This window comes from Lolium rigidum, chromosome 6, assembly GCF_022539505.1.
Source record: "Lolium rigidum isolate FL_2022 chromosome 6, APGP_CSIRO_Lrig_0.1, whole genome shotgun sequence".
Lineage (NCBI taxonomy): Eukaryota > Viridiplantae > Streptophyta > Magnoliopsida > Poales > Poaceae > Lolium > Lolium rigidum.
In genome coordinates this window covers 68,655,254-68,681,800 of record NC_061513.1, presented here as the reverse complement: position 1 = coordinate 68,681,800, position 26,547 = coordinate 68,655,254, and the positions used below count along the sequence as shown (strand labels likewise).

Sequence of the window (26,547 nt, the reverse complement as noted above, 5' to 3'; positions counted from 1 at the left end):
GGTGAGGAGGGTTTTTTTTTATTGATCTAGGAGTTGTCATGGTGCTAAGATACTAAATGAATTCATGAACTAAAGGTAAATATTATTAACTCTGCATATAAATATAACCTGCCTGGCAATCAGGGCTGGCTCTATATTATTCGGGGCCTTGGGAAAAGTTGATAAAATGGGCCCTAGCGCCTAAAATATATGTACGCATAACGAGATATATGAACATATATGTCCTGCTTTCACTTGCAAAAATGTAAAAATTTAAATGTAAGTACATATTTTTAGTCTAAAATGCCAATAAAAATTGCACTTCAATAACATCATGTTAGATGGAAAAAAGTAAAAATATAATCCCTCGGATCTATAATAAGTATCGTGGAGGGAGTAACGAAATATAACTATGCTCCGTCGATAATTATGTTTTAGTGATTCACAAAAAAGTTTATTCGCTCATTCCTAGATGTAAAATAATTGAGGACAATATGAAAATCATTGTCCAAGATATCCTCCTCAATACAACACATAGCCAAACCATTCAATATTTCAATCTAAACACTAATCAATGGACAAACTTATAGATTAGATGAAAGATTAGACGATGGATTAAGTCATGGACTTACATTGAGCAGGGCGTGTTGGGTGACTCGTAAAAAGCAACCAAGCAGGATGGAGGCTTCCGATCGGCGATGGACCGGCGGCCTATTTGGTTTTTTTGAGGGTGCCCGATGAAAATCATTTGTGTGACCGCATGCGTGGTGTGTTTGTGTTAGTCGCAAACAAGGCTTGGTCAAGGAAGCTATTTCCTACTCGTTCTAATGTGATAATACATTTTTCATAGCCTCTTATCTGTGCAGGATTGCATTCCTTAATCATCCCGTTGCCTCATTGCAAGTGCTACAAATGAGCTGAAAATGTACATAATGCCGGTTGGCTTTAGACCCTTCGGTCTAGAAGTAAGTGGGCAAAACTTTCAAAGATACGTATGATCATCGATAATGCCATCAGCTATCTTGCATCCTACCAGAGATAATTCAATGTACATAGCATATGTTTCCCTTTTTTTCTCATGTATGCAAGTATGTTACCACTGCAAATTTGACAAAATCTAAAGGAGATCTTTGTCATCTTCATCCTGAAAATAAGCACATCGAATGTTTGTAAATGATATTGGTGACTGTTCTATTCCTATATCGGTTATATACAAGATGTAGTTAAATGCGTATGCACCTATTGTTCTCAAAACATCTATGAATTTGATTTTTTATCAAATGTTCCGCAGCCGCGCGTGGAAAATCATCAGTTGTACTTGTCCAAAAGAAGTTGCCAATTTCCGCTGCCCCGACTCCGACCTCAAGGTAGACGCGTCATACAGAAAAGTCACGCTCACCCGTTCGCGGACAGTATCCAAACAGACCAAAAGGCTTCCGCCTAGGAAAAGGGGGAGAACTCGGAGAAGACATAGGCCGGCCGGCCGGCGATGCTGTCGGCGCGTAGCCTGCGGAAGGCGTCCGTCCCGCCGTCCCTGCTCCCCGACCCCTCGCCGGGCTGCCTCCAGCCCACCCGCCTCTCCGTCCATGTACGTACTACTCATACGCACCACCTTATCCATTGCCTACACGCTTATCCTCTCGCACGCTCAGTGCGTCTCCTCCAAAACCCTAAACCCCCGGCTCTGACACCTGAATCCTGACTTCTCTTCCCAGGTTAATGGCGACGGCGGCTCCTGCTCCGCCTACTTCGCTTCCGGCGGCCGCGTCTACAAGATCGAGGTGTCCCCCCTCTCCCTCTCGCGTCATCTGAACTGTTGGGCAGTGTGACTGGTGCCTCTGTCCTGTTTTCTGTGAAGCTTAATTTAGTCGAGCAGATTGCCTGTTAGTTGCTAGAGTAGTTCGGCGGATTTCGGAGGTCATGTAGACCATTTGAATCATGAGACTCTGCTTTCGAACTTGACAAAGAAGTTGGTGCTCCGTTGCCTTTATTGGGATTCTTGGTGCAGAGGCGGGTTAGAGCAACAGATATTTCTTTTAAAAATAATGTAATTAGGAATGTAGCTATGTACGTACATATCATGGTTGTTCTTATTTTACTTCTGTCAGCTGCCCTTTTCAGTTAGTGAAAATAGTAATTACTCCGATGCATAATAAGATCGCAGAGAGTAGAATTTGTCGTGTACGGGGTCACAATTGTTTGTATTACTGCAACACCAACTTTGTGATGTGGGTTCTCAAGTTGATTTCAATTTCTCCTGGATCTTAAAAGATATCCATGGAAGAGGAGATGTTGTCCAGAGGAAAACAGAGCCTGTTGATTCCTATCAACGCGCAGGTAATGCTCTCGCCTTTCTACATAATTATCAGATTTTGGTGGGTACCTACTCTTAAGTTCATTCTCATTGAAAGGTCATAAGCTCGTCGGTAGTGGACCGCTGCCCGCATCGCTCGGAGATTCAGAGTGTAGTTCTGGCACAGGGTGAAGGTACGATCTTCAGTATTTTGTAATAACGTTGTGCCGTATATTATTTCCCAGAAGCACATGATGTAGTTGCGCTCTTGGCATAGGGAGCCATCAATGTGATAATCAGTATGCTTACCATCTGCTATTCCTCTGAGTTGGTGTATCCAACTTTACCTGCTGCAAATTTAGCATACAGGGAGCATGCATGGGATGCTTTACTTGTAATTTTCACCAACCATCACCTGTAGGCGCACATTGATTTTGAGCGATGTGCTTCAAGACTTGGTAATTTTGTTGGCTTTATCCTAGGTTTGTAAGTTGAACTCAGAGTTACAGTATGCGAGCATGGTTTTTGAGTCGCTGTATAGTCACAGTATAGGCGCCGAGTCATTTTTTTTCAAAATCACGGCAACTGGCGACTAAACATCGATTTATGGCGACTATACAATGACTTTGGTCGACTAATCACTGAGTCGCAGGGTTGGTGACTTAGTTTTGAGTTGCGACTCAAAAACCTTGTATGTGAGATTTTTTTTTGAGGGAAACAAATAAAAAATAGAAGTATATGCAGAAAGGTTCTATGCGCTGACACTAACCATGTATATTTCTGTTGTATCCTCTACCGCATACCATGGGTGGCTATGGAGTTTATTCACTTCTTGTATTTTGTTAAAATATAATTGTGTATGTTCTCGAACTTATTTCATATGCATGTTTTGGGACGTTCCAGGTGATAGCTGCTTGATTCTGGGAACTGTCGATTCTTACGGTCACCTCATTGTATCCCATCTGGACACTGGGGCTGATGGTAACTTTACTAGCTTATCTTTTTAGTGGATAGCATGGTTTGAATTCATAAACATATGTGGAAATTTTTAGTTCTATTTATATGTTTGATTATTAATGCAATAAGCTTCTTGAAACTGCTTCATATTTGCATTATACAACCCATTTTTATTCATGCCATGTTCTTGTTCTATCTGGTACTTGTTGATAATGCCATACTGTAAATCTTTATGTTCAAGCTTCATGAAGAGAAGCTTATTTGTATTTTTTTACCAGTAGTTCTCCAGGCAAACCCCACTCTAAGCTGTTCATATTCTTGAATTATCAATGCCGATAGAAAGTCATTGATAGTGTAGAAACGGAAGTGCAACAAATGAATATGTCATTACTAAACTTGCTCAGACATTGACAGGGCGTCTTATTCAGTACCACCTCGTGATAGTGGCGTTGGAGAAGGAAGTTGGGCTGGGTTGTGTTTTAGTCCAACGCACCAATCCACAGTATGTTCATTGATTTTCATATTACCTATATAAGCCACTGGTTGTCTTTGTTCGAACTTAATGTGGTGCATTCACTATTGACGTTTTATGTTTATAGTAGCAATGTAGCATCAAAATCAATGCCATTGCACTTTGCATGCCGCAAAATTCATACACTTTGATATTCTTATCAGGTAGCTGTTGCTCGTGAGTTGTGCAAGAGCATTGACATCTATGATCAAGACATTCATCTTCGCAGTTTACGTACGTAAGTTTCGTCTTACTAGGGTTTTACTTTCATGACAGCTTATGTCGTCCATCTGGTTTTGTTAGCTCTAAAATCCTACATGTGCTGCTAAGGTTACATGTACCTGTAAGAGCTGTTACTTGAAACAAAAAACTAGAGATCCACATCTCTCCATGCACTGTTCTCATATGACCTTGTAAAATTCATACATTTGGAGGCCTTGGCCGTGAAACAGACAGACCTGTTTTACTGGACCTGTAGGTTGATTGAAGTATCCAAGTTATGATTGTTCCTGATAGAGTAGCATCTGTGAGCTAAACTTTATTTTGTAAAACTGGACCTGTAGGTTATGGCACCCATCTTCAGTTACCTTTTTTCAATGCTTTCCTCAAGGGAGTGATAGTGGTTCAATGTTGGCAATTACTGAAGGTTCTCAGGTTAGACTTCAGGTTACCCTTGTAACATTTACATTCCTAGTCTCTTTTCTCATGGTGGTTAATTACAGCTGAGCATCTGGGACTTAAGGATGCATAACAATGGTGGATGCGTACAGCGTGTTTCTGGTCCTGTTGGAGGCATTTTATACTCTGTTTGTAGTTCTGCCTCAGGACTGATTGCTGTCGGCGGAACTGATCGCGCTGTCACCATCTATGATCCTCGCAAGTTAGTTTTCTTATTTATTATTTTCCTTCTTTTAATTCAAGGATCTGACAAGCAATTACGTGGTACTGCAGTAGCCAGAGTAATTGAAAGTTAACTTTATGTTATTGTGTATAGGTGGTCGGCCTTATCAAGATGGGTAGGCTGCTCCAAGTATGAGGTTATTCTACTTTCTTCTGATGTTAATTTTTGTAGCTTGCACAAGAATAAGAAATTGAATTTGTTAGTAAATGCACCATAAAGTGTGAAATAGTGATTAGGTGTTTCATGGCGCAATGGAGTTCTCATCTAATATATTCCCCTTCCTACCCAGATTACAGGCCTTTCATTTTCGTCAGTTGATCAATCGTTCATATATGTCCAAGGTGTTGATTATGAGGTATAAGCATCTGACTCATTTCCCTTGGACCTTGCATTGTATCTCATACGTCTGTACTGCTCAGCACTTGTTGCTTCTCTAGTACTATAGGGTGAAGTTGTTTGACGGTTGGTAAAAGAACTCCTAGTTATAACAATAGAAACTGTGCTTAATTTGTGTTTCTAGAATTTCAGTGTCTTAGGCAAGTGTAGCAAATTCTTCTTCTGGACATGACATAAATAATTTACTATATTTTCTGAAAAGTTTGATTGCAGCAGTGAGCTTCTATCTGCATTGCCTGATGTTCATACTGGAAAGTTGGTATTTAGGAAGAACTTCATTCATGATTGAGCTTAAGCAATGAGTTCCTACGTTACTATTGCATGTGTACGGAAATTGTAGGTTTTCTAAGATGTAATCTCGATGCAGATTACTTGTGGACATTGGAGCAAAAGTGAGCGCGCATTCTCATTTCGAGGTGATTCTAACTGGCTAGGCTTTTCAAAGGTATTCCCGAGCCCTGACAAAAATATATATCCATAAAAACATAACAAATGTGCTCTGGAAATCACTGATGCGGGAATGTGATTTTGTCTGCAGTGTGCAGATACCGATGTGGTAGCTGGATGGTGCGAGTCTGGAAGTATCTTCGTTGCTGATGTTAGGCAGGATCTTCTCTCGGCAATTGGGGTTTAGGGTGACGAGAGCGGGCAAGCATCCAGCGGTTCTCCCCATTCTTCGAGGTAGAGCTATTTTTAGGAGTTAATAGGCCAGGCAGTGCTGGAAGCACTCTGCAACGCACTATGGCTGTGTGTTCTGCTTACGTGCTTAAATTGCCAGGTACAAGCTGTAGCATGTAGCTGTTCTTAGGCACATGGTATTGTGCCTTTGGGGGTGGAAACGCCTTGTTGCTTATTGTATTATCAGAAATACCGTAATGAGCTTTGCTTTGTTTTTGTTGTTACCACAAGCGGGGCAACCAGCGGTTTGGCTTTGCGCTGGAACCGTGACTTGGATCGGGAAGAAAATATCTGGTCTACGTAGACCCCTTCCATTAGGTGTGTGTAAACAAATCTCAAATGATCGCACAATTGCTTCCTTCTCTAGCTCATCCCTTTCTGGGCACTGCACATCTATAGAGATGACAAGTACTGTTCATCTCATTGGTTACACTATTGATGATATTTTCAGCGGATGTACATTGTTTGGGGCTGTTCATTTTGGTTCATGAGGATAAGAGGACACAAATAAACCCAGCCTAGCGGTCCGACGTAAACGCATCATGATTGTCTGTGTGTCCTCTTGTTTTCGCTCCGGGCCCACCTGTTATTGATTCTGAAAAATAGTGAGGGGTTTTTTTATTAATACTAGGACAAAATGATGCATCTTTATAGAGTGTTAACCTAAACTATGACGGACGTAACTACTCGGTGTCGCCGGTCCTGCCATGGTCGGGCCTACTGGCAGTCGAGCAGCCTCCTAGCTGCGGACACGATCTTCTACATGTTGCAGTCATGGTGCCCTTCCTCCCACCTCCGGCGCATTTGGCCTTCCGCCATGGCAGCGTCCCAGCAGGTTCTCTCCGCCAGCAATGCTGCGTCGTAGCAAGTTTGGTTCCTCGCCATCGCCTTCCCTACCTGCAGCATCTCTGTGGCTACCTGCTCCATCAAGGGCCCACGCGTAGGGAATCAAGCGGGAACAAGACTTGAAGTTTATGTAAGACATATCACATCGGTGTTAATGAAGGTGGGAAAAATTGCCAAACCATTGGGTCTGATTCCTTGACCCAAACGAACGAGGTGTTATCAACCGATTTTATGTCCGCCGCTCGGTCCAAACGAATCAAAATAAAATCAGCCTCGTGCTGGAGATGCCTTAATGATGAAGATATTTAGGGAGATAGAAGTAAATCAAAAGGATTGAATTGGGAAAGACGATTAGTACTTTGTCTAAATAGGAATGTACATACACATACTTTAGTTAAATAATCCAAATCTTAAAAAAATTAGGACCGAGGGACTACATGTTTCCTAGTTGAGGATATTTTAACGAGGCTCGGCAGTACTGCAGGTTTTGGTCTGAGCTGGACTTGTGCAATCAGGTTTTGCTCCATCAAGGGCCCACGCGTAGGGAATCAAGCGGGAACAAGGCTGGAAGTTTATGCACAAGACATATCGCATCGGTGTTTTTTTTTTAAGGGAATGTCATTCGGCTAGCTTTATTCCATACCAAACAAGCTTACATCGTTTATCAAAGAGGTGAGAATAAAATTAGGAGGATCATCGTCCCAAATACAAGAATTGAAAGTCTTGAAAACAGTTTCTAGCTAACTCATGAGCCACCGAATTTGATTCCCTTGGACAAAATTCATACGACACTTTGCTGAAACCTGAAGCTAAAAAGTTGCAATCAAGAAAAATTGCAGCTGCAGCTGTAGCCGAGAAACCACCATCCAGCATTGTTTCCACCACTTGAATATTATCAGATTGGCTAATAAATCTATTGCAACCAATATGTTGTGCCAAACAGAGTCCTTCTCTTAGCGCATATGCTTCTGCCATCATGGAATCTGCAACAAAAGGCAGACTTTTGCTTTGAGCTGCAATAAATTTCCCTCTATAATCTCTTATGACAACACCTGCACTTCCTCTGCCTTCCTCTTCGCTATATGCAACATCAACGTTAATTTTCAAGAAACCCTCCGGTGGGCACTTCCATGCTTCCTTGTCACGACATGCAGGCTTCTTCTTCGATCTCCAATAATTTGTTGCTAGAGCTCCGATTGCCATGGCCGTTCGGTGAGGAACTTGGATGCTCTCTCCATGTGTATACTGTCTACGTTCCCACCATATATACCAAGCACCCATCATAATAATTTCTGGTATACCGACACCATTTAAGGGGCCCCAAGATCCTCCTTTAATGATGATGTGTTCTAGAGCAACGGCACCAGCTCTATCCACATTTGTAGCTTCGTGTATTACCAACTGAACACCTAGCTTCTCCCAGACTTGCTTAGCTCTTAGACATGTGAATAGAAAGTGCATAATATCTTCACATCCAACTAAGCAAACTGGGCAACCGCTTGTTGTTGTAATATGTCTATTAGCCGGTACTCCCAAACACGTTATAAGACCATGTAACGCTCTCCAAGCAAATATTTTAATTTTTGCTAGAATATTAAGCTACCATAACTTCTTCCATACTGGACTAATTTGAGATCTGCCAACACCTAGAGCTCTTCTTTCCCTTCTACCAAATTGATAGTCCCACTCACCATGATAAGCTAACCGAACACTAAATATTCCATTATTTGTATAATGCCAAGCAATGAAATCATCCATTCCCGCCGGTGCTATAGGGATTTCCAAAATCCGATTGGCATCAATGGACCAAAAAAGGTTTCGGATCAACTCCTCATCCCAAATCCCTGTGACTGGATTAATAAGTTGTGACCTTACTAACCACCAGATTTCCTCGTGGTGTAGCCATCATACGTGTCGGACTAGAAGGGATCCAACAATCCTCCCATATATTAATTTGGGTGCCATCACCAACACGCCAAATGCAACCTCTCTTAAAAAATTTCAGACCCGCCATAACACTTTGCCAAGTGAAAGAGCTGCCGGGTTTAAGTTTTGCCTTCAGCAGATTACCCTCCGGATAATATTTAGCTCTCAGAACCCTCGCACACAGTGAATCAGGTTTCTCCATCAATCGCCAACACTGTTTTGCCAACATCGCCATATTAAAAGTATGTAGATCTCTAAAGCCCATACCTCCTCTATTCTTTGGGATACACATCTTCCACCACGCTAACCAATGCATTCTCTTATGGTCATCATCATCACCCCACCAAAGCTGCGAAATAGCATCAGTAATTCCTTTACAAATGTTTTTCGGAATTTTGAATACTGTCATCGCAAACACTGGAATTGCTTGTGCGACCGCTTTAAGAAGCACCTCCTTCCCTCCCATAGACAATAGCTTTTCCTTCCACCCATTAATTCTCTTTAGAACTTTCTCAATAAGATGTTGAAAGCAATCACTCCTATCCGCTCCCACCATAGCCGGTAAACCCAGATATTTATCATTTAAAGATTCTGTGATAATATTAAGTTTCTCACACACGACAATCCTTTCTTCCACACATGTATTTGGACTGAAATAAACACTTGACTTTGCATCACTGACTAACTGACCTGAGCTATCACAATACAGGTCCAAAATCTGCTTCAGCTTGTGTGCATTATTACCATTCGCTTCCATGAGAATAAGTGAATCGTCTGCAAAGAGCAAGTGCGAGATCATCGGTGCATCCCTACAAACCCGGACGCCCACAATCTCACCACGTTCCTCCGCGTGGTTGAGCATGCAAGAGAGTCCTTCTGCACACAAGAGGAAAAGATACGGTGACAAAGGGTCTCCTTGGCGAATGCCCCTTGTCGGAGTAAAAGTTTCTGTCGTATTTGAATTAAACCGAATGGAATATCTCACCGAGGAGACACATGCCATTATCAACGACACCCATCTCGCACCAAAACCCAGCTTGATCATCATTTTCTCCAAGAAGCACCATTCGACCCTATCATATGCCTTATGCATATCAAGTTTCACTGCACATAGGCCTTTCTTTCCGCTCTTCTTCTTTATCTTATGCACACATTCATAAGCCAACAATATGTTATCTGTGATTAATCGTCTGATGGCGTGTATTTCACACGTTCGTTGGGCAACCCCAAGAGGAAGGTATGATGCGCACAGCAGCAAGTTTTCCCTCAGAAAGAAACCAAGGTTTATCGAACCAGGAGGAGCCAAGAAGCACGTTGAAGGTTGATGGCGGCGGGATGTAGTGCGGCGCAACACCGGAGATTCCGGCGCCAACGTGGAACCTGCACAACACAACCAAAGTACTTTGCCCCAACGAAACAGTGAGGTTGTCAATCTCACCGGCTTGCTGTAACAAAGGATTAACCGTATTGTGTGGAAGATGATTGTTTGCGAGAGAAAATAGTAAAAACAAGTATTGCGGCAGATTTGTATTTCAGTATTAAAGAATGGACCGGGGTCCACAGTTCACTAGAGGTGTCTCTCCCATAAGATAAAAGCATGTTGGGTGAACAAATTACGGTCGGGCAATTGACAAATAGAGAGGGCATAACAATGCACATACATGACATGATAAGTATAGTGAGATTTAATTGGGCATTACGACAAAGTACATAGACCGCCATCCAACTGCATCTATGCCTAAAAAGTCCACCTTCGGGTTATCATCCGAACCCCCTCCGGTATTAAGTTGCTAAACAACGGACAATTGCATTAAGTATGGTGCGTAATGTAATCAACAACTACATCCTCGGACATAGCGCCAATGTTTTATCCCTAGTGGCAACGAGCACAACACAACCTTAGAACTTTCGTCACTCTGTCCCGGTGTCAATGCGAGGCATGAACCCACTATCGAGCATAAGTACTCCCTCTTGGAGTTAAAAATAAAAACTTGGCCGAGCCTCTACTAGAAACGGAGAGCATGCAAGATCATAAACAACACATGTATAATAACTTGATAATTAACATGACATAGTATTCTCTATCCATCGGATCCCGACAAACACAACATATAGAATTACGAGATAGATGATCTTGATCATGTTAGGCAGCTCACAAGATCCAACAATGAAGCACAATGAGGAGAAGACAACCATCTAGCTACTGCTATGGACCCATAGTCCAGGGGTGAACTACTCACTCATCACTCCGGAGGCGACCATGGCGGTGTAGAGTCCTCCGGGAGATGAATCCCCTCTCCGGCGGGGTGCCGGAGGCGATCTCTGGATCCCCGAGATGGGATCGGCGGCGGCGGCGTCTCGGTAAGGTTTTCCGTATCGTGGCTCTCGGTGCGGGGGTTTCGTCACGGAGGCTTTAAGTAGGCGGAAGGGCAAGTCAAGAGGCGGCACGGGGGGCCCACACCATAGGCCGGCGCGGCCAGGGGTGGGGCCGCGCCGCCCTAGGGTTTGCCCCGTGGCCCCTCTTCGTCTCGTCTTCGGACTTCGGAAGCTTCGTGGAAAAATAGGCCCACGGGCTTTGATTTCGTCCAATTCGAGAATATTTCGTTACTAGGATTTACGAAACCAAAAACAGCGAGAAAACGGCAAGCGGCACTTCGGCATCTTGTTAATAGGTTAGTTCCGGAAAATGCACGAATATGACATAAAGTGTGCATAAAACATGTAGGTATCATCAATAATATGGCATAGAACATAAGAAATTATCGATACGTCGGAGACGTATCAAGCATCCCCAAGCTTAGTTACTGCTCGTCCCGAGCGAGGTAAAACGATAACAAAGATAATTTCTGAAGTGATATGCCATCATAACCTTGATCATACTATTTGTAAACATATGTAGTGGATGCAGCGATCAAAACAATGGTGATGACATGAGTAAACAAGTGAATCATAAAGCAAAGACTTTTCATGAATAGTACTTCAAGACAAGTATTAATAAGTCTTGCATAAGAGTTAACTCATAAAGCAATAAATCAAAGTGGAGAGAAATAGGTGAACTGACTCAACATAAAAGTAAAGAGAATGGTCCTTCAAAGAGGAAAGCATCGATTGCTATATTTGTGCTAGAGCTTTTATTTTGAAAACATGAAACAATTTTGTCAACGGTAGTAATAAAGCATATGAGTTATGAAAGTTATATCTTACAAGTTGCAAGTCTCATGCATAGTATGCTAATAGTGCCCGCACCTTGTCCTAATTAACTTGGACTACCGGATCTTTGCAATGCACATGTTTTGACCAAGTGTCACAATGGGGTACCTCCATGCCGCTTTGTACAAAGGTCTAAGGAGAAAGCTCGCATTTTGGATTTCTCGCTTTTGATTATTCTCAACTTAGACATCCATACCGGGACAACATGGACAACGAGATAATGGACTCCTCTTTTATGCATAAGCATGTGGCAACAATTATTATTCTCATATGAGATTGAGGATATGTGTCCAAGCTGAAACTTCCACCATGAATCATGGCTTTAGTTAGCGGCCCAAAGTTCTTCTCTAACAACATGCATGCTCCAACCATGAAGGTGGTAGATCTCTCTTGCTTCGGACAAGACGGACATGCATAGCAACTCACATGATATCCAACAAAGAATAGTTGATGGCGTCCCCGAAACATGGTTATCGCTCAACAAGCAACTTAATAAGAGATAAAGTGCATAAGTACATATTCAATACTACAATAGTTTTTAAGCTATTTGTCCCATGAGCTATATATTGCAAAGGTGAATGATGGAATTTTAAAGGTAGCACTCAAGCAATTTACTTTGGAATGGCGGATAAATACCATGTAGTAGGTAGGTATGGTGGACACAAATGGCATAGTGGTTGGCTCAAGTATTTGGGATGCATGAGAAGTATTCCCTCTCGATACAAGGTTTAGGCTAGCAAGGTTATTTGAAACAAACACAAGGATGAACGGTACAGCAAAACTCACATAAAAGACATATGGTAAACATTATAAGACTCCATACCGTCTTCCTTGTTGTTCAAAACTCAATACTAGATGTTATCTAGACTCTAGAGAAACCAAATATGCAAACCAAATTAGCAAGCTCTAAGTATTTCTTCATTAATGGGTGCAAAGTATATGATGCAAGAGCTTAAACATGAGCACAACAATTGCCAAGTATCAAATTATCCAAGACATTTTAGAGTTACTACATGTAGCATTTTCCAATTCCAACCATATAACAATTTAACGAAGGAGAAACTTCGCCATGAATACTATGAGTAGAACCTAAGGACATATTTGTCCATATGCAACAGCGGAGCGTGTCTCTCTCCCATAAAGTGAATGCTAGGATCCATTTTATTCAAACAAAACAAAAAAAACAAAAACAAACCGACGCTCCAAGCAAAGTACATAAGATGTGGCCGAATAAAAATATAGTTTCGGGGGAGGAACCTGATAATGTTGTCGATGAAGAAGGGGATGCCTTGGGCATCCCCAAGCTTAGACGCTTGAGTCTTCTTAATATATGCAGGGGTGAACCACCGGGGCATCCCCAAGCTTAGAGCTTTCACTCTCCTTGATCATATTGCATCATACTCCTCTCTTGATCCTTGAAAACTTCCTCCACACCAAACTCGAAACAACTCATTAGAGGGTTAGTGCATAATAAAAATTCCCATGTTCAGAGGTGACACAATCATTCTTAACACTTCTGGACATTGCATAAAGCTACTGGACATTAGTGGATCAAAGAAATTCATCCAACATAGCAAAAGAGGCAATGCGAAATAAAAGACAGAATCTGTCAAAACAGAACAGTCCGTAAAGATGGATTTTATTAGGCCACCATACTTGCTCAAACGAAAATGCTCAAATTGAATGAAAGTTGCGTACATATCTGAGGATCATGCTCGTAAATTGGCGTAATTTTCTGAGCTACCTACGGGGATATAGACCCAGATTCGTGACGGCAAAGAAATGCTGGAACTGCGCAGTAATCCAAATCTAGTACTTACTTTTCTATCAAAGACTTTACTTGGCACAACAAAACTCAAAACTAAGATAAGGAGAGGTTGCTACAGTAGTAAACAACTTCCAAGACACAAATATAAAACAAAGTACTGTAGTAAAAACATGGGTTGTCTCCCATAAGCGCTTTTCTTTAACGCCTTTCAGCTAGGCGCAGAAAGTGTAACTCAAGTAACATCGAAAGATGAAGCATCAACATCATAACCAGCGGTGTTGGGAGTTTTATCAATTTTAGGCCTATAGTAATTCTTTGGTTTAGGCACCTTAGAGACATACATGAATTTTTGCTCCTTACCCACATAAGCTTTCTCATTAAATTTAAGAGAAGAAAAAGTTGAACCCAATTTTCTCATAGCTTCTTCAAGTTTACCAATTCTATGGGTTTGATTATCATGGATAGCACAAGTTTCTAGAGTAGCAATTCTTTCATTAATTCCTCCTAGGATTTTATCAAGTTTATCAGTATTATCAAGTAATATTTCCAATTTAGTTTCAACGCTACAATTTTTCTCTATGGTTTCCAATTTTTTCATAACATCCTCAAGGGAGGTTTCACTTTTAGTTTCATTAACAGGTGGTGTTCCAAATAAACTCTCAACAACGCAGCTAGCTTCTAAAGCGGGAGCACCTAGGAAGTTACCTCCCGCGAGACAATCAAGAACATATCTATTCCGGCTAGAGATACCAACATAAAAATTCCCGAGTAGAATAGTAGTGGAGTGTTTCTTAGTGCACCTATTATGGGCATCACTAATTCTATACCAAGCATCTTTTAAACATTCTCCCCCTTGTTGCTTAAATGAACGAACTTCAACTTCGGCATTACTCATTTTAGCGATAGTAAATAAAGCGAACTAGATAAAGTAAATGCAAGTAAACTAATTTTTTTGTGTTTTTGATATAGCAAACAAGACAGTAAATAAAGTAAAGCTAGCAACTAATTTTTTTTTGTTTTGATATAAGTGCAGCAAACAAAGTAGTAAATAAAATAAAGCAAGACAAAAACAAAGTAAAGAGATTGAGAAGTGGAGACTCCCCTTGCAGCGTGTCTTGATCATCCCCGGCAACGGCGCCAGAAAATATGCTTGATGGCGTGTATTTCACACGTTCGCTGGGCAACCCCAAGAGGAAGGTATGATGCGCACAGCAGCAAGTTTTCCTTCAGAAAGAAACCAAGGTTTATCGAACCAGGAGGAGCCAAGAAGCACGTTGAAGGTTGATGGCGGCGGGATGTAGTGCGGCGCAACACCGGAGATTCCGGCGCCAACGTGGAACCTGCACAACACAACCAAAGTACTTTGCCCCAACGAAACGGTGAGGTTGTCAATCTCACCGAGCTTGCTGTAACAAAGGATTAACCGTATTGTGTGGAAGATGATTGTTTGCGAGAGAAAATAGTAAAAACAAGTATTGCAGCAGATTTGTATTTCAGGTATTAAAGAATGGACCGGGGTCCACGAGTTCACTAGAGGTGTCTCTCCCATAAGATAAAAGCATGTTGGGTGAACAAATTACGGTCGGGCAATTGACAAATAGAGAGGGCATAACAATGCACATACATGACATGATAAGTATAGTGAGATTTAATTGGGCATTACGACAAAGTACATAGACCGCCATCCAACTGCATCTATGCCTAAAAAGTCCACCTTCGGGTTATCATCCGAACCCCCTCCGGTATTAAGTTGCTAAACAACGAGACAATTGCATTAAGTATGGTGCGTAATGTAATCAACAACTACATCCTCGGACATAGCGCCAATGTTTTATCCCTAGTGGCAACAGCACAACACAACCTTAGAACTTTACGTCACTTGTCCCGAGTGTCAATGCGAGGCATGAACCCACTATCGAGCATAAGTACTCCCTCTTGGAGTTAAAAGTAAAAACTTGGCCAGAGCCTCTACTAGAAACGGAGAGCATGCAAGATCATAAACAACACATGTATAATAACTTGATAATTAACATGACATAGTATTCTTTATCCATCGGATCCCGACAAACACAACATATAGAATTACAGATAGATGATCTTGATCATGTTAGGCAGCTCACAAGATCCAACAATGAAGCACAATGAGGAGAAGACAACCATCTAGCTACTGCTATGGACCCATAGTCCAGGGGTGAACTACTCACTCATCACTCCGGAGGCGACCATGGCGGTGTAGAGTCCTCCGGGAGATGAATCCCCTCTCCGGCGGGGTGCGGAGGCGATCTCCTGGATCCCCCGAGATGGGATCGGCGGCGGCGGCGTCTCGGTAGGGTTTTCCGTATCGTGGCTCTCGGTACTGGGGGTTTCGTCACGGAGGCTTTAAGTAGGCGGAAGGGCAAGTCAAGAGGCGGCACGGGGGCCCACACCATAGGCCGGCGCGGCCGGGGGTGGGGCCGCGCCGCCCTAGGGTTTGGCCACCCCGTGGCCCCTCTTCGTCTCGTCTTCGGACTTACGGAAGCTTCGTGGAAAAATAGGCCCCTGGGCTTTGATTTCGTCCAATTCGAGAATATTTCGTTACTAGGATTTACTGAAACCAAAAACAGCGAGAAAACGACAAGCGGCACTTCGGCATCTTGTTAATAGGTTAGTTCCAGAAAATGCACGAATATGACATAAAGTGTGCATAAAACATGTAGGTATCATCAATAATATGGCATAGAACATAAGAAATTATCGATACGTCGGAGACGTATCATCGTCCTGGGACGAAAGCACTTTGTTGTTCCCCTATAATTTCTGGAAGAATCAACTTTAATCTGTTTGCCAACATCTTTGAGATCACTTTGTAGACCACATTACACAAACTAATCGGCCTGTATTGTGTAATTTTTTCTGGCCCGTCAATCTTCGGTATTAGGACAATGATAGTATCGTTCCAACCTTCTGGAATGATGCCCGTGTTGACAGCCTCCAGTACCTCCTTAGTCAGATCATCACCTAACATCGGCCAAAATCTCTTATAAAAAGCTGCATGTAAGCCGTCAGGTCCAGGTGCTTTAAAATCACCAATTTGGAATATTGCCTTCTTTACCTCCTCAACTGAAAAAGGGGCTAGCAGGTTAGTGTTCATGTCAGTCGTCACCTTCCTTTGTACTTTATCAAGCACCTCATTGTTTGGACACTCACTTCTGAAGTAAACAATCCTTCAAAATAGAACTTTATTAAATTGCTCATTCCGTCAGGATCCTCCCACTTAACACCTGCATCATCCACCAAGTATTTGATCGTATTCTTTTTTCTCCTTGCATTAGCATAATTGTGGAAAAAAATCGTGTTACTGTCCCCATGCTTTAGCCAGTTTGCTCTTCCTCTTTGTACCCAATGTATCTCCTCTTGTTCTAACAATGTTTCAATCTGGAGAAGTAGGTTAGTTTGCTCAGCTACCGATTCACCATTCATCGGCCCCCTCCTGACTTCCTCCAGTATTTTCTTCAGCAAGTCAATTCTTTTCCTTGGTCCTTTCAGGTCACGTCGATCCCAAGCATGTAACTCTTCATGCACCTTTGTCGTTTTTTGCATGAGTGTGGCTCCACCTGACCCACCGAGGCTCTCTCCCATGCACTCGTGAACGGCCGAATCGACGTTCTCCTCCTCCGACCAACGAGCCTCAAACCGGCGCACTCTTGGTCCATTTGTAACCTGAACTCCCGCTAGATAATCGGTATCAACGATTCTTTGGACGGTGATCACTTTTAGTTGCACCTTCGTTTATCACAACTGCATTTGGAAACATCACATTCCACTGCCTGTTTGCCACAGCTCGATGAAGCCTCTCTCTCAATCGGCCTCTTCTCCATGTAAACTTGTCACCCGTGTAGCCTAGATCTTCCAGAGAGCATTGAGATAAACAATCTTGGAATGCTTGCATATACCTGGGTGCCCTTGTGGCTCCTCCCTCCTTTTCAGATGAATATAAAATCTCATTGAAATCTCCTAGAACCATCCATGGCAAATTCATGCGGTCATGAAGATCCCTTATATATGACCAAGATTTATGCTTGTCATCCCACTTTGGTTCTCCGTAAAAACAAGTGAGTCTCCATTCCTCTCCACAATCCACCACGACGTCAATATAATTTGCCGTGATATCTTTCTCCACAATTTTAATTTCTTTCTTCCACATCAACAACAAACCCCTACTTCTCCCATCACTCTCATGAATCAGCATACCACCAAACTTTAGTTTCCGAACAAGTTTTTCAGCCTTAGCTCTATCCAAATGTGACTCATACAGGAAGATCACATCTGGGTTAATTTCCCTCTGGAGATCCAAAAGCGCACGCATTACCGGTGATGTCTTCATCCCCTGACAATTCCATCCTACACTTTTCATTGATCCCACTTTTTACCAGGTCGTAGCTTTCAAGACAGACCACAGCTGCTCCGTCTTCCGATTTCGTACCAATGCGTTCACAAAAAGCTGCGGATCAATCACTGCTGCTTTGAGGAATATAGACGGACCACAACAATCACCAGAACCTCCCCGCTATTTCACTGGGAGAGACGAAAAACCTACCGCGGTCGTTGCCGACGCAGAGGGAGAGAAGCAAACGCCACACGGGACACTTCCTGGGCGGAGTAGAGACCCTAGGCGCGAGGCCTTTGGGGACAAAAACCAGCGTCAGAACGACGCCGCCGGCGCCGTCGATACGAACCCTAGATCGCTTCCATTATCGCCTAAAGGCGACGTACTGAACGGAGTTCCTCCCCGCATCGGTGTTAATGAAGGTGGGAAAAGTTGCCAAACCATTGGGCCTAATTCCTCGACTCAAACGGATAAGGAAGTGTTATCAACCGATTTTATGTGCGCCGCTCGGTCCAAACGAATCAAAATAAAATCAGCCTGGCGCTGGAGATGCCTTAATGATGAAGATTTTTAGGGAGACAAAAGTAAATCAAAAGGGTGAATTGGAAAAGACAGTTAGTACTTTGTCAAAATACAAATGTACGTTGACATACTTTAGTCATAGATAATCTAAATCTTAAAAAAAAATTAGGACCGAGGGACTACATGTTTCCTAGTTGAGGGAGGTTCGGCAGTCCCGCAGGTTTTGGTCTGAGCTGGACTTGTGCAATCAGGAGAAAAATAAAAATATGACAGCTGTGGGATTTGAACCCACGCCCTTTCGGACCAGAGCCTAAATCTGGCGCCTTAGACCACTCGGCCAAACTGTCTTTGTGTTAATTATTATTCTGTTCTCTTATTACTTCTACTAGTATTCTGAGTCTAGCGTTTCAGTGCCACTATTTTTGTTTTGCTCTTCATGGCTTGACATGTCGACCACAATGCAAATAATAAGAAAACAAATTAGTATAGATGCTTCAATATGCCATTCTTTTTTTCTAATGAACTCTCCCATTCTACACATTATGTCTCCGTATGTTTATGATATATGAATATATCCATGAAGTTACAACAACTAAGTTAACACCAATAAATACAAGAATGACAGACAACTTATCAAAATCTATGTAACTGTAAGAGGACGGGTACTGAGGTTGGCTCATGCCTACCACTCCATTGAGTTTGTTCTTCTAAGATCTTGCGATGGTGTTTTCGAAATGATGACTGGAGTCACCTTTTCCTTGAGCTGCATGAAGTAAATAGATTTCTTCAGACAGTGAACGAATAAAAAACCATGAATATGACATTTTGTTTTTGTTTCTAGAGTTCTATACTAGTAACTCAAAACAGAAGTCTCCCAACCATACCCTCCAAAATAACAAAAAATGAAGGTAATCAATCTGCAACACGAATTGGAAACGAACTATTTCTAAGCTAAGATGCAGATCACTCAGTCCATACATAAGGCTATGATGCCCCTCTGTTTCAAACCTCTAGTGCTAGCAATAAAAATAGACACGCATAACGCCTCAGTTTGACAAATGGTGATGCCACAGAAACTGTTAAAGCAAAACTGCAGGCTATGGCCATTTTAACATTTAATAACATGAGCTGTGCAACATACCCATGTTGCGTTGGAAAGTGTCCAAACTCCAAAGTAAAGAAAATGACACGGGACATAGATGATCTCACACTTGGCAGGGCCTTGTGTTGTGCCGATCGACTCTTCTGGACGTGTCAACATCGCATCTTACTTAATTGACAGGCCACTTAGTGGACAGCCAGTCAAGCACGTTAGCTCATTGGACTGCCAAATAGCCAAAGCAGATCGAACAGTCGAGACTCGACAGAGAACAGAGCGTGCTTATTTTATGCATTGACGGCAACATAGTGACACGATCATGTTCTGTAATGTGTAATTGTGAAGTATTACTATGCTGGCAGACTAAGACGGAAGTCTGTGCCTTGTGGTTTCTGAGAGCATGCAATAGAACATCGCAAAGCGCTGACGGAAAATCTAGAAACTTTCTGAAGGTTTCAGTTCGTCGAGTAAAGGAGGTCACGGGATTCCAAACAAGACTACTGAGCTTCATGATCCTAACTATTGAGGGAGGATGGGTAATATATATACTTCTAACATGAAAGGTTGCTTGCAACATTAGCATATGTAATTCTGATGACTTCTGAATCTTGCGGTATGTGTAGCAAATGAAGAAGTACTTCAACACGTACAATAATCATGGTGTGCGAAGTAAAAGCAACACTGGTAAAGGTACCTCTTTAAGTCGTTTCTGGGTTGCCTCCTCCTGGAACACACCAATATTTGCCATCAGAGTTTGCTAAGTTTAACTTAGGGACATGAATGCAGAGATGAACATGCAATGCAATATGTAGTCAACAAGTAAAGACCACATTCACCCTCAAGGCGTCAAGCCATAGCAGAAGATGTGGGAGCAAGCAATACCTGTTCTTTCGACAGGTTGGCGTTCTCCTGTTCGAGCTGCGTGACCAACGACTCGAGCTCGGCTATATACGCCTTCACGAACCAAAATATTACCCGTCATCAAACCACTCGCTCAGATTTGCATGATCAGGAGCTTAATAATCTTTGTAAAAACCTGTACTACCAAGTATGAGTATTAATGAACCCACACCACACCCACCTGCTTTCTCTCCCGCGACCTCGCCGCCGACTCGCGGTTCTTGATCATCCGCTTCTGCCGCTGCATCGCGGCGCGGTCCATGGGGTCCATCAGCTGCCTCTTCTTCCCTCTCCCGCCGCCGCGCGCGGCCTCTTCTCCGTTCAGCTGGAACCCCAGCGCCACCTGCTCCTCCAGCGCCGCGGACGGGCCGGGCATGGGCATCCCGACGGCGTCCAGCTTCCCCGCGCTCTCCCGCGCCAGGAAGTCCTCCAGCGTCATCTCGGCGGCCCCGGCAACGACCTCCTCGCCGCCACTGCTCCCGCCGGTGATCTCCTTCCACACCTCGACCGCCGTCCGCGGCGCGGCGCCGGCGGCCTCGTGACGCGGCGCCGGTGGAACGGGCGACGTCGGCCGGTCGGGCGCCGGCGTGGCGGGGATGTCGCCGTAGATGCCGCGGAGGAGCTCCTCCACGTTCATGGACCCCATCCCGCTCCCGCCGCCGGGCCTCCCTGCGAAGCGCGCGAGATCCGACGCCGTGTGCACCGGCGACGACGACGACACCTTCGACGACGCCATGGGCGGACCTAGGCCGCCGTCGCCGCGCCTCCGGTTCCCCGTTGTAGTTGGTTGGCTGGCTGGTCAGAGGAGGCTGAGCTTCGCTCTGGTCGATTCGAAACGTGGGCGGAAGGGAAGGCCGGCGTCGTGTGCTCTTCTCGTGGCTTCGGCTCGATTGTTACGGAACTGTGATTACTTTACTCCGCGGCTGAGTGAAATGATTGGTGGGAAGATGAGTTTATAGCCGTCGATTGCGTCGAATGATTGAGGGATTTAACCGTGTTTCGCGCGGTTTTCGGGGTTTGATTTGATCCCAGGACGGCCGCGCCGGGCGCCGGCAGCCCATTGGATTGATCCAACCTTTTTCTTTTTCTGACCTGGCCCAGTGGACAGTTGCAGTGGCAGGGTAAATAGGATGAAGATAAGATGGGATCCCTTGCGGCCTCGTCCCACTGAACAACACTGTGGCTGGCTCGATGTATGATTGATTGGTTACATTAGGATTAGCATGTTGACTTGTCCGGTCAAAGTTTGCCCCAACTCTTTTTTTGTGTGTGCAGTGTACTGTTTTAAAATTGCTGGATTCTCCTTCTTTCGCTCAGCACACATTTTCTCATTTTCAATTAAATTGGTTTATCCTTTTCTTTTGTTGCGCTATGGTTTTACCGGAGTTTTCAACCGCAATGTTACTATTGTGTTTTGCATCAATGTTTTTATTGGAAGACTTTTCAACATGCAGATAAACAATTTTGCGACCGAGAATTAATGAGTTGCAACCATGGGGCTGCAACTAATATGTTACTATTTGCACATGGGCCACAACTTAGAAGTATGTCGCGGGCTGTTAAATTGCTTCGTGATTCATGCTAGTTATAAGTCGCAACATGAGTTACAACTGAGATTTGATGACTTACGTTAATTTTTAGTTTAATTATTTAGTCGAATGTGAATTAGTCACTCCCGGTGATAAATTTATCCTATGATCAACCGTTGGAAAGCAAACATGCGCTTCACTCGAACAAAATTGAAGAGACAAATTTCTTTCCCTTTCATGGGCCGATTGTCCCTCGCTTTTCAACTCGACGACCGACGGCCCAGTTTGGCTTCAAACGAGCTCCACCACTTGAGAGATGTCTCCCAAACCCACATTTTCATCTATATTCCAAGACCCAAAGCGATACAAGTTATTTTTTCTCTACTTGGTTATCTAACTATGCTGTTTTACGCTCTAACAACATCATTTTAATGTAGGTCGAACATGCTTGGAGGCACAAAATGAAATAAAATTCCCACCGGACTGAAAAACTCACTTTTGTAGCCACATGGCAATACATCATTTTTTTACATGTTAGGTGAAAAATAAGTAGGGTGTGGACAAAGTAGATCGGCTCCATGCAACCCTTTTTGAAAAGTAAAATTTATCATTTTGAAGGTTCATTAAAAAAAAAATTAGATGTAGGTAATGTTGTACTTTACCAACCTGCAAAATCTCTACTCAAACTATCTTATATTATAGGGTACATAAAAATTACAAAATCTCACATCTAATGTAGTGAGTAGTGCATATATAGTTTCAAATCTATCAAAATTTGTCACTTTTGAGCAGCCCGATTATGAGTTATTTGTCTTGAGATTTGACACATTGGTAAAGTACAAAATTATCTACATCTTGGAATGTTTTCATATTTCTTTTGACACTTTCCATATTATCTTCAATTTTTTGGAAAAAATGCTCTATGAAGCATGGGCTCCATTTGGGGTTTCCGCCCAATGTTCCATCTTCTACTATGCCCTTCCTGATTTCCTTGCTACAACATTATCATACTACTATAATATTCCGAATCTTGTAAACCGATTTTATGCTGCACGAGACTATTTGTCCTTTCCTATAGATACTCATGCGATCACCAACATCGGTATCAGCCTGAGGTCTCATGCAAACGAAGTGGCGCACTAGCCAGACACGGCCGCCTCGCCGGCAGCCACACTGGATCCTGCCTCCTTCCTACTGGCCCAATCATACGGCGAGTCGTCATCACCGAGCACCTGGACGGCCACTAGAAGCGTCGCTCCACGCGGCACGTTCTGCATCGGCCACTAGGCAGCTTTTGCGTCGGCGTCGTCTATCTCGCAGCAGAGCAGCGGAGCGCCGGAGCGTCGTTGTCGTTGTCGTGACGGATACTGATGCGTCGCACTAATCTTGTGGCTCAGTGCCGTGTCTGTCTGCTTCGATAACCTGCTATGAAGTGACGGATCTCTAAAAATTGAAGATGATAACACAGCATTTCCAGCATTCCAGGTGTAAGCTACTGAACGAAGCAGTCGTTTTGGGATGTTTTACACTTTTACTTGGTGCAGGTGCAGCGATCGCGTGAAGGCGTGGTTGGCCTTTATGGTTTTGATGAATGACTCCGGAATAGGGTCAGCGTGGAAGTGGAGTAAATTCTCCAAACACTTTTTCTTTGCGTCGAGGACTGTTTTAAAAACAGTTTTGTTTTTTTATTCAATTCGAGGTTCTTTTGGACTTGCAGCTACGAAGCAAAATGAGCTACTCGTTTGCCTTTAATATTTCATGGTTTTTGTGTTGAACCCGTTTTCTTGGACAACTCGACTCGAATTGTGAAGAAGCTAGATAGAAACATCTAACACAACATCTACAAAACCCATTAATGGGAGAAGAAAATCCCATCATGGCCTTATGCCCTAAAAACACAAACAACACCCTACTAATTAGGTGATGGGGGAATCACGAAATAACCCTACCGCGAAACATGAGCACTCATCTGGACTAGCAGACCCTCATCGAGCATCTCGTGTCCTTGCTTTAGAAATCGTTACCTCCGTCGAACCGCTAAGCCAACTTTAGGACAGAGATCAGCATAGCCCTTATTCGACCATCATGGCAGTAACAGGCTACCGCTGGCGCACAAGCATGTGCGCCGGTAGTAGTTTTTTACCACCGGCCCGTTCCCAACACCTGCTTAATCAAGTTCATCAGTACATTCCAACTCGATTTGCATACCTTGAAAAATCAACACGATTATACCTAAATCTACACGTCTCCTAACCTATTTACCAAAATTCGGTCCCGAGATATCTCGCCGTGGCCTGTGGGCGCAACGACGGACTTAACGTGACGTTGGGGGTCTCCTACTCGAGCTCGACACACTTGATCTTGATGCGGCGGACGGCGTTCTCCCGCTGCAACTCTTCGTACGTGTGGACCTATAGACGACCCAACACGCGTCTTCGTCCTCACGTTGCTTCGTCTCCGCCACCTCACGGCCGGGACGCGGTGGAGCTCCTCGGGGGCCACTGCTTTGGCTTCGTCGTTGTCGATGAAGTTCGCCTCGTTGAAGACCTTCGCCGTGGGCGCCTGCTCCTCTTCAGCCGCCCAATCGTTCTCAGAGGGAGTGGGGGAGCGAGGTTGGCAGCGAAGGAGGAGGACGACCCCGCCTCCCCAGCGTACGCGACGAGCGACAGCGACGGAGTCAAGCTTGCGTTGTGTCCACGGCGCACTTCTTGGCGCCCTTGGAGCGGACCTATGCGGTGTGCTCGACGGAACGGGCGCGGGAGCTTTTGCCTGGACGTGGGCCCTGTTAATCTTTCACTGGCCGGCCTCTGATCTATGGCCGAAACCAAGCTGAAACTATAAATCAGCCAGATTTAACATTTTCTTTTTTTTTGATACTCAACCATAACATATATTAACCAGAGATAATAGCAATGTCACTGGCTACAAATACCCGAGCACAGCACGGCACATCTCCCTGCCAGACAACAAGGGGATGATGCACCAGCTTCGCCCCAAACGACGCCAAAGCATTCGCCACTTTGTTACTGAGCCCGAGGGCAATGTTTAACGAGAAAAAAGGTAAAAAACAGGGGCAACAGCCTCTTGATTTCCTTGAACAGCACTCCATTCTCCGCACGATCAAAGTCGTCGGAATTGACAGACTTGAATCAGCATGAGAGCATCGGATTCAAACTCGATTTGTCTGCACCCCCAAATCATGTGCCGCCAAAACGACTCGGAGACAAGCCATCGCTTCGGCCGAAGAGCATTGCTCACATGGTCCAGCCCGACCCGCCGCCGAGGCGATCACACTCCCTCTAGAGTCTCTGAGAACATAGCCCCATCCACCCAACGAAGAGGCATGAAAGAAACTCGCCATCGGTGTTCATCTTCAACCTCTCCTCTCCCGGTGGGCGCGGTTTTGGTTGACGGGGCCTTTCAGCACCGTGCTCTTGACACAGAATTGCTCATACTCAGCAGCACATCTAGCCATGTTGAAAATCACCTCAGCCACATCAAGCTTTCCTTCACCAGCATTGATTTTGTTCCTATGTTTCCACCAGTTCCACAACAGAGCCACACACTTAATTTTTTTTGGAGTCTCCAATTGCAGGATGGCGTGAAGCACATCCTTTGGTCCATAACAGTCCAGGAGAGTTCTTCTAGTGCCCTCAAGACCTGCCCCAGCCCAGGCCTGACGGACACCCTTGCACCTCAAGAAAAGATTTAACATTTTCGGCCCAGTGTAGAGATGCAGTAGCCCCTTAAAAAAGAAAAGAAAACGCAACGATGGCCACTCGCCAGGCCCAGGCCAGGAGCCAGGAGTCCATTGACTCTATTCACCCACCCGGGCCATCACCTTCTCTCTCAAAAAAAAAAAAAATCCACCACCGGATCGGAATCTAAGATAAAAATCTCGTCTTTTCCTCCAACGGGGCGCCACCTGCCGTTCCTCGCCAGCCTAGCAAAACGCCTCTGCCTAGCTGAGCTGCCTCCCTCCCCACCTTCTCGGCAGCGAGTCAACCTCGCGAGCCGGCAGCCACGCAGTTGCCCGTCCCTCTCCGCCGCGCTCGCGACTCGCCCACTCCCGGTCCCAAGAACCTCGAAGCTCTCGTCTCCCGGCGGCGCGGCCAATGCGAACGCGGTGCCGCGGACGCCGGTAGTAGCGGTCAGGTCAACCGCGTCGTCGTCAGCCACGCGGGCAGGGGGTATGAGGTGCAACGGCGAGGCGTCGGCGGGAGAGGGGAGCGGGAGCGGCGACCTCCGGAGGAGGAAGGGAGGCCGGGATATGGTGGGCTCCTCGTCCTCCTTGGCGGAGGGGACGCGGGAGTTCGTGCTGAGCACCATGGACGAGCGGTTCTCCGGATCGGTCGACGCCGACGGGTTCCCCTCCTCGCGCCGGGAAGGTTAGCTTCGAGATTTTTTTTTTTTTTTTGTCAATCTGCAAGGATTTTATGACATGTTGAGTTGGAGACATTTGGGGCGCTGAATTTCATAAAGTCAAACCTTGGTGTAGCCAAGTTCAGTATCACTACCCATGTAAATGTGTGATCGGTCCTGTGGTATAATACTAGTATTGGGTGGTTACGATCTAAAACAAGAGCTCGCTTGAGGCTTTAGCCAAGTTGACCTCCTGTTGAAGGGGCGTTCAGGCCCGGGTGTCAAATGTAGTGTTCAGTGTGCC

The 26,547-nt window shown here is 44.4% G+C and overlaps 2 protein-coding genes and 1 non-coding gene across 3 annotated transcripts; 1 reads left to right on the top strand and 2 right to left on the bottom strand.

Annotated features, from left to right (window-relative positions):
- Nucleotides 1–2,319: 2,319 nt before the first annotated feature.
- On the top strand, nt 2,320–5,718 carry LOC124662752. Its single transcript, XM_047200554.1, has 11 exons — nt 2,320–2,358; nt 2,391–2,466; nt 3,176–3,253; nt 3,634–3,731; nt 3,905–3,978; nt 4,304–4,394; nt 4,463–4,620; nt 4,735–4,777; nt 4,931–4,996; nt 5,405–5,482; nt 5,576–5,718. The coding sequence occupies exons 1-11, from the start codon at nt 2,320–2,322 to the stop codon at nt 5,669–5,671; spliced, it is 897 nt and encodes a 298-aa protein (XP_047056510.1). The 3' UTR covers nt 5,672–5,718.
- A 12,902-nt stretch (nt 5,719–18,620) lies between these two features.
- On the bottom strand, nt 18,621–18,700 carry TRNAL-UAG. Its single transcript has one exon. It is a non-coding gene; the product is annotated as a tRNA-Leu (tRNA).
- A 211-nt stretch (nt 18,701–18,911) lies between these two features.
- Nucleotides 18,912–21,088, bottom strand: LOC124667629 (bZIP transcription factor 12-like). Its single transcript, XM_047204896.1, has 4 exons — nt 20,534–21,088; nt 20,335–20,406; nt 20,147–20,176; nt 18,912–19,116 (listed from the first exon to the last, which is right to left on the bottom strand). The coding sequence occupies exons 1-4, from the start codon at nt 21,086–21,088 to the stop codon at nt 19,036–19,038; spliced, it is 738 nt and encodes a 245-aa protein (XP_047060852.1). The 3' UTR covers nt 18,912–19,035.
- Nucleotides 21,089–26,547: the final 5,459 nt, after the last annotated feature.

What these genes read in the sequence shown, in the direction of transcription:
- LOC124662752 (XM_047200554.1), top strand. Translation starts at nt 2,320, where the DNA reads ATGCTCTCGCCTTTCTACATAATTATCAGATTTTGGTGG. An exon ending in TAATTATCAGATTTTGGTGG is followed by an intron (nt 2,359 to 2,390) that starts GTACCTACTCTT and finishes TCTCATTGAAAG; the next exon opens with GTCATAAGCTCGTCGGTAGT. An exon ending in ACCATCTATGATCCTCGCAA is followed by an intron (nt 4,621 to 4,734) that starts GTTAGTTTTCTT and finishes TATTGTGTATAG; the next exon opens with GTGGTCGGCCTTATCAAGAT.
- LOC124667629 (XM_047204896.1), bottom strand. Translation starts at nt 21,088, where the DNA reads ATGGCGTCGTCGAAGGTGTCGTCGTCGTCGCCGGTGCACACGGCGTCG. An exon ending in GGTCGCGGGAGAGAAAGCAG is followed by an intron (nt 20,407 to 20,533) that starts GTGGGTGTGGTG and finishes TGGTTCGTGAAG; the next exon opens with GCGTATATAGCCGAGCTCGA. An exon ending in CCCAGAAACGACTTAAAGAG is followed by an intron (nt 19,117 to 20,146) that starts GTACCTTTACCA and finishes TACTTCATGCAG; the next exon opens with CTCAAGGAAAAGGTGACTCC.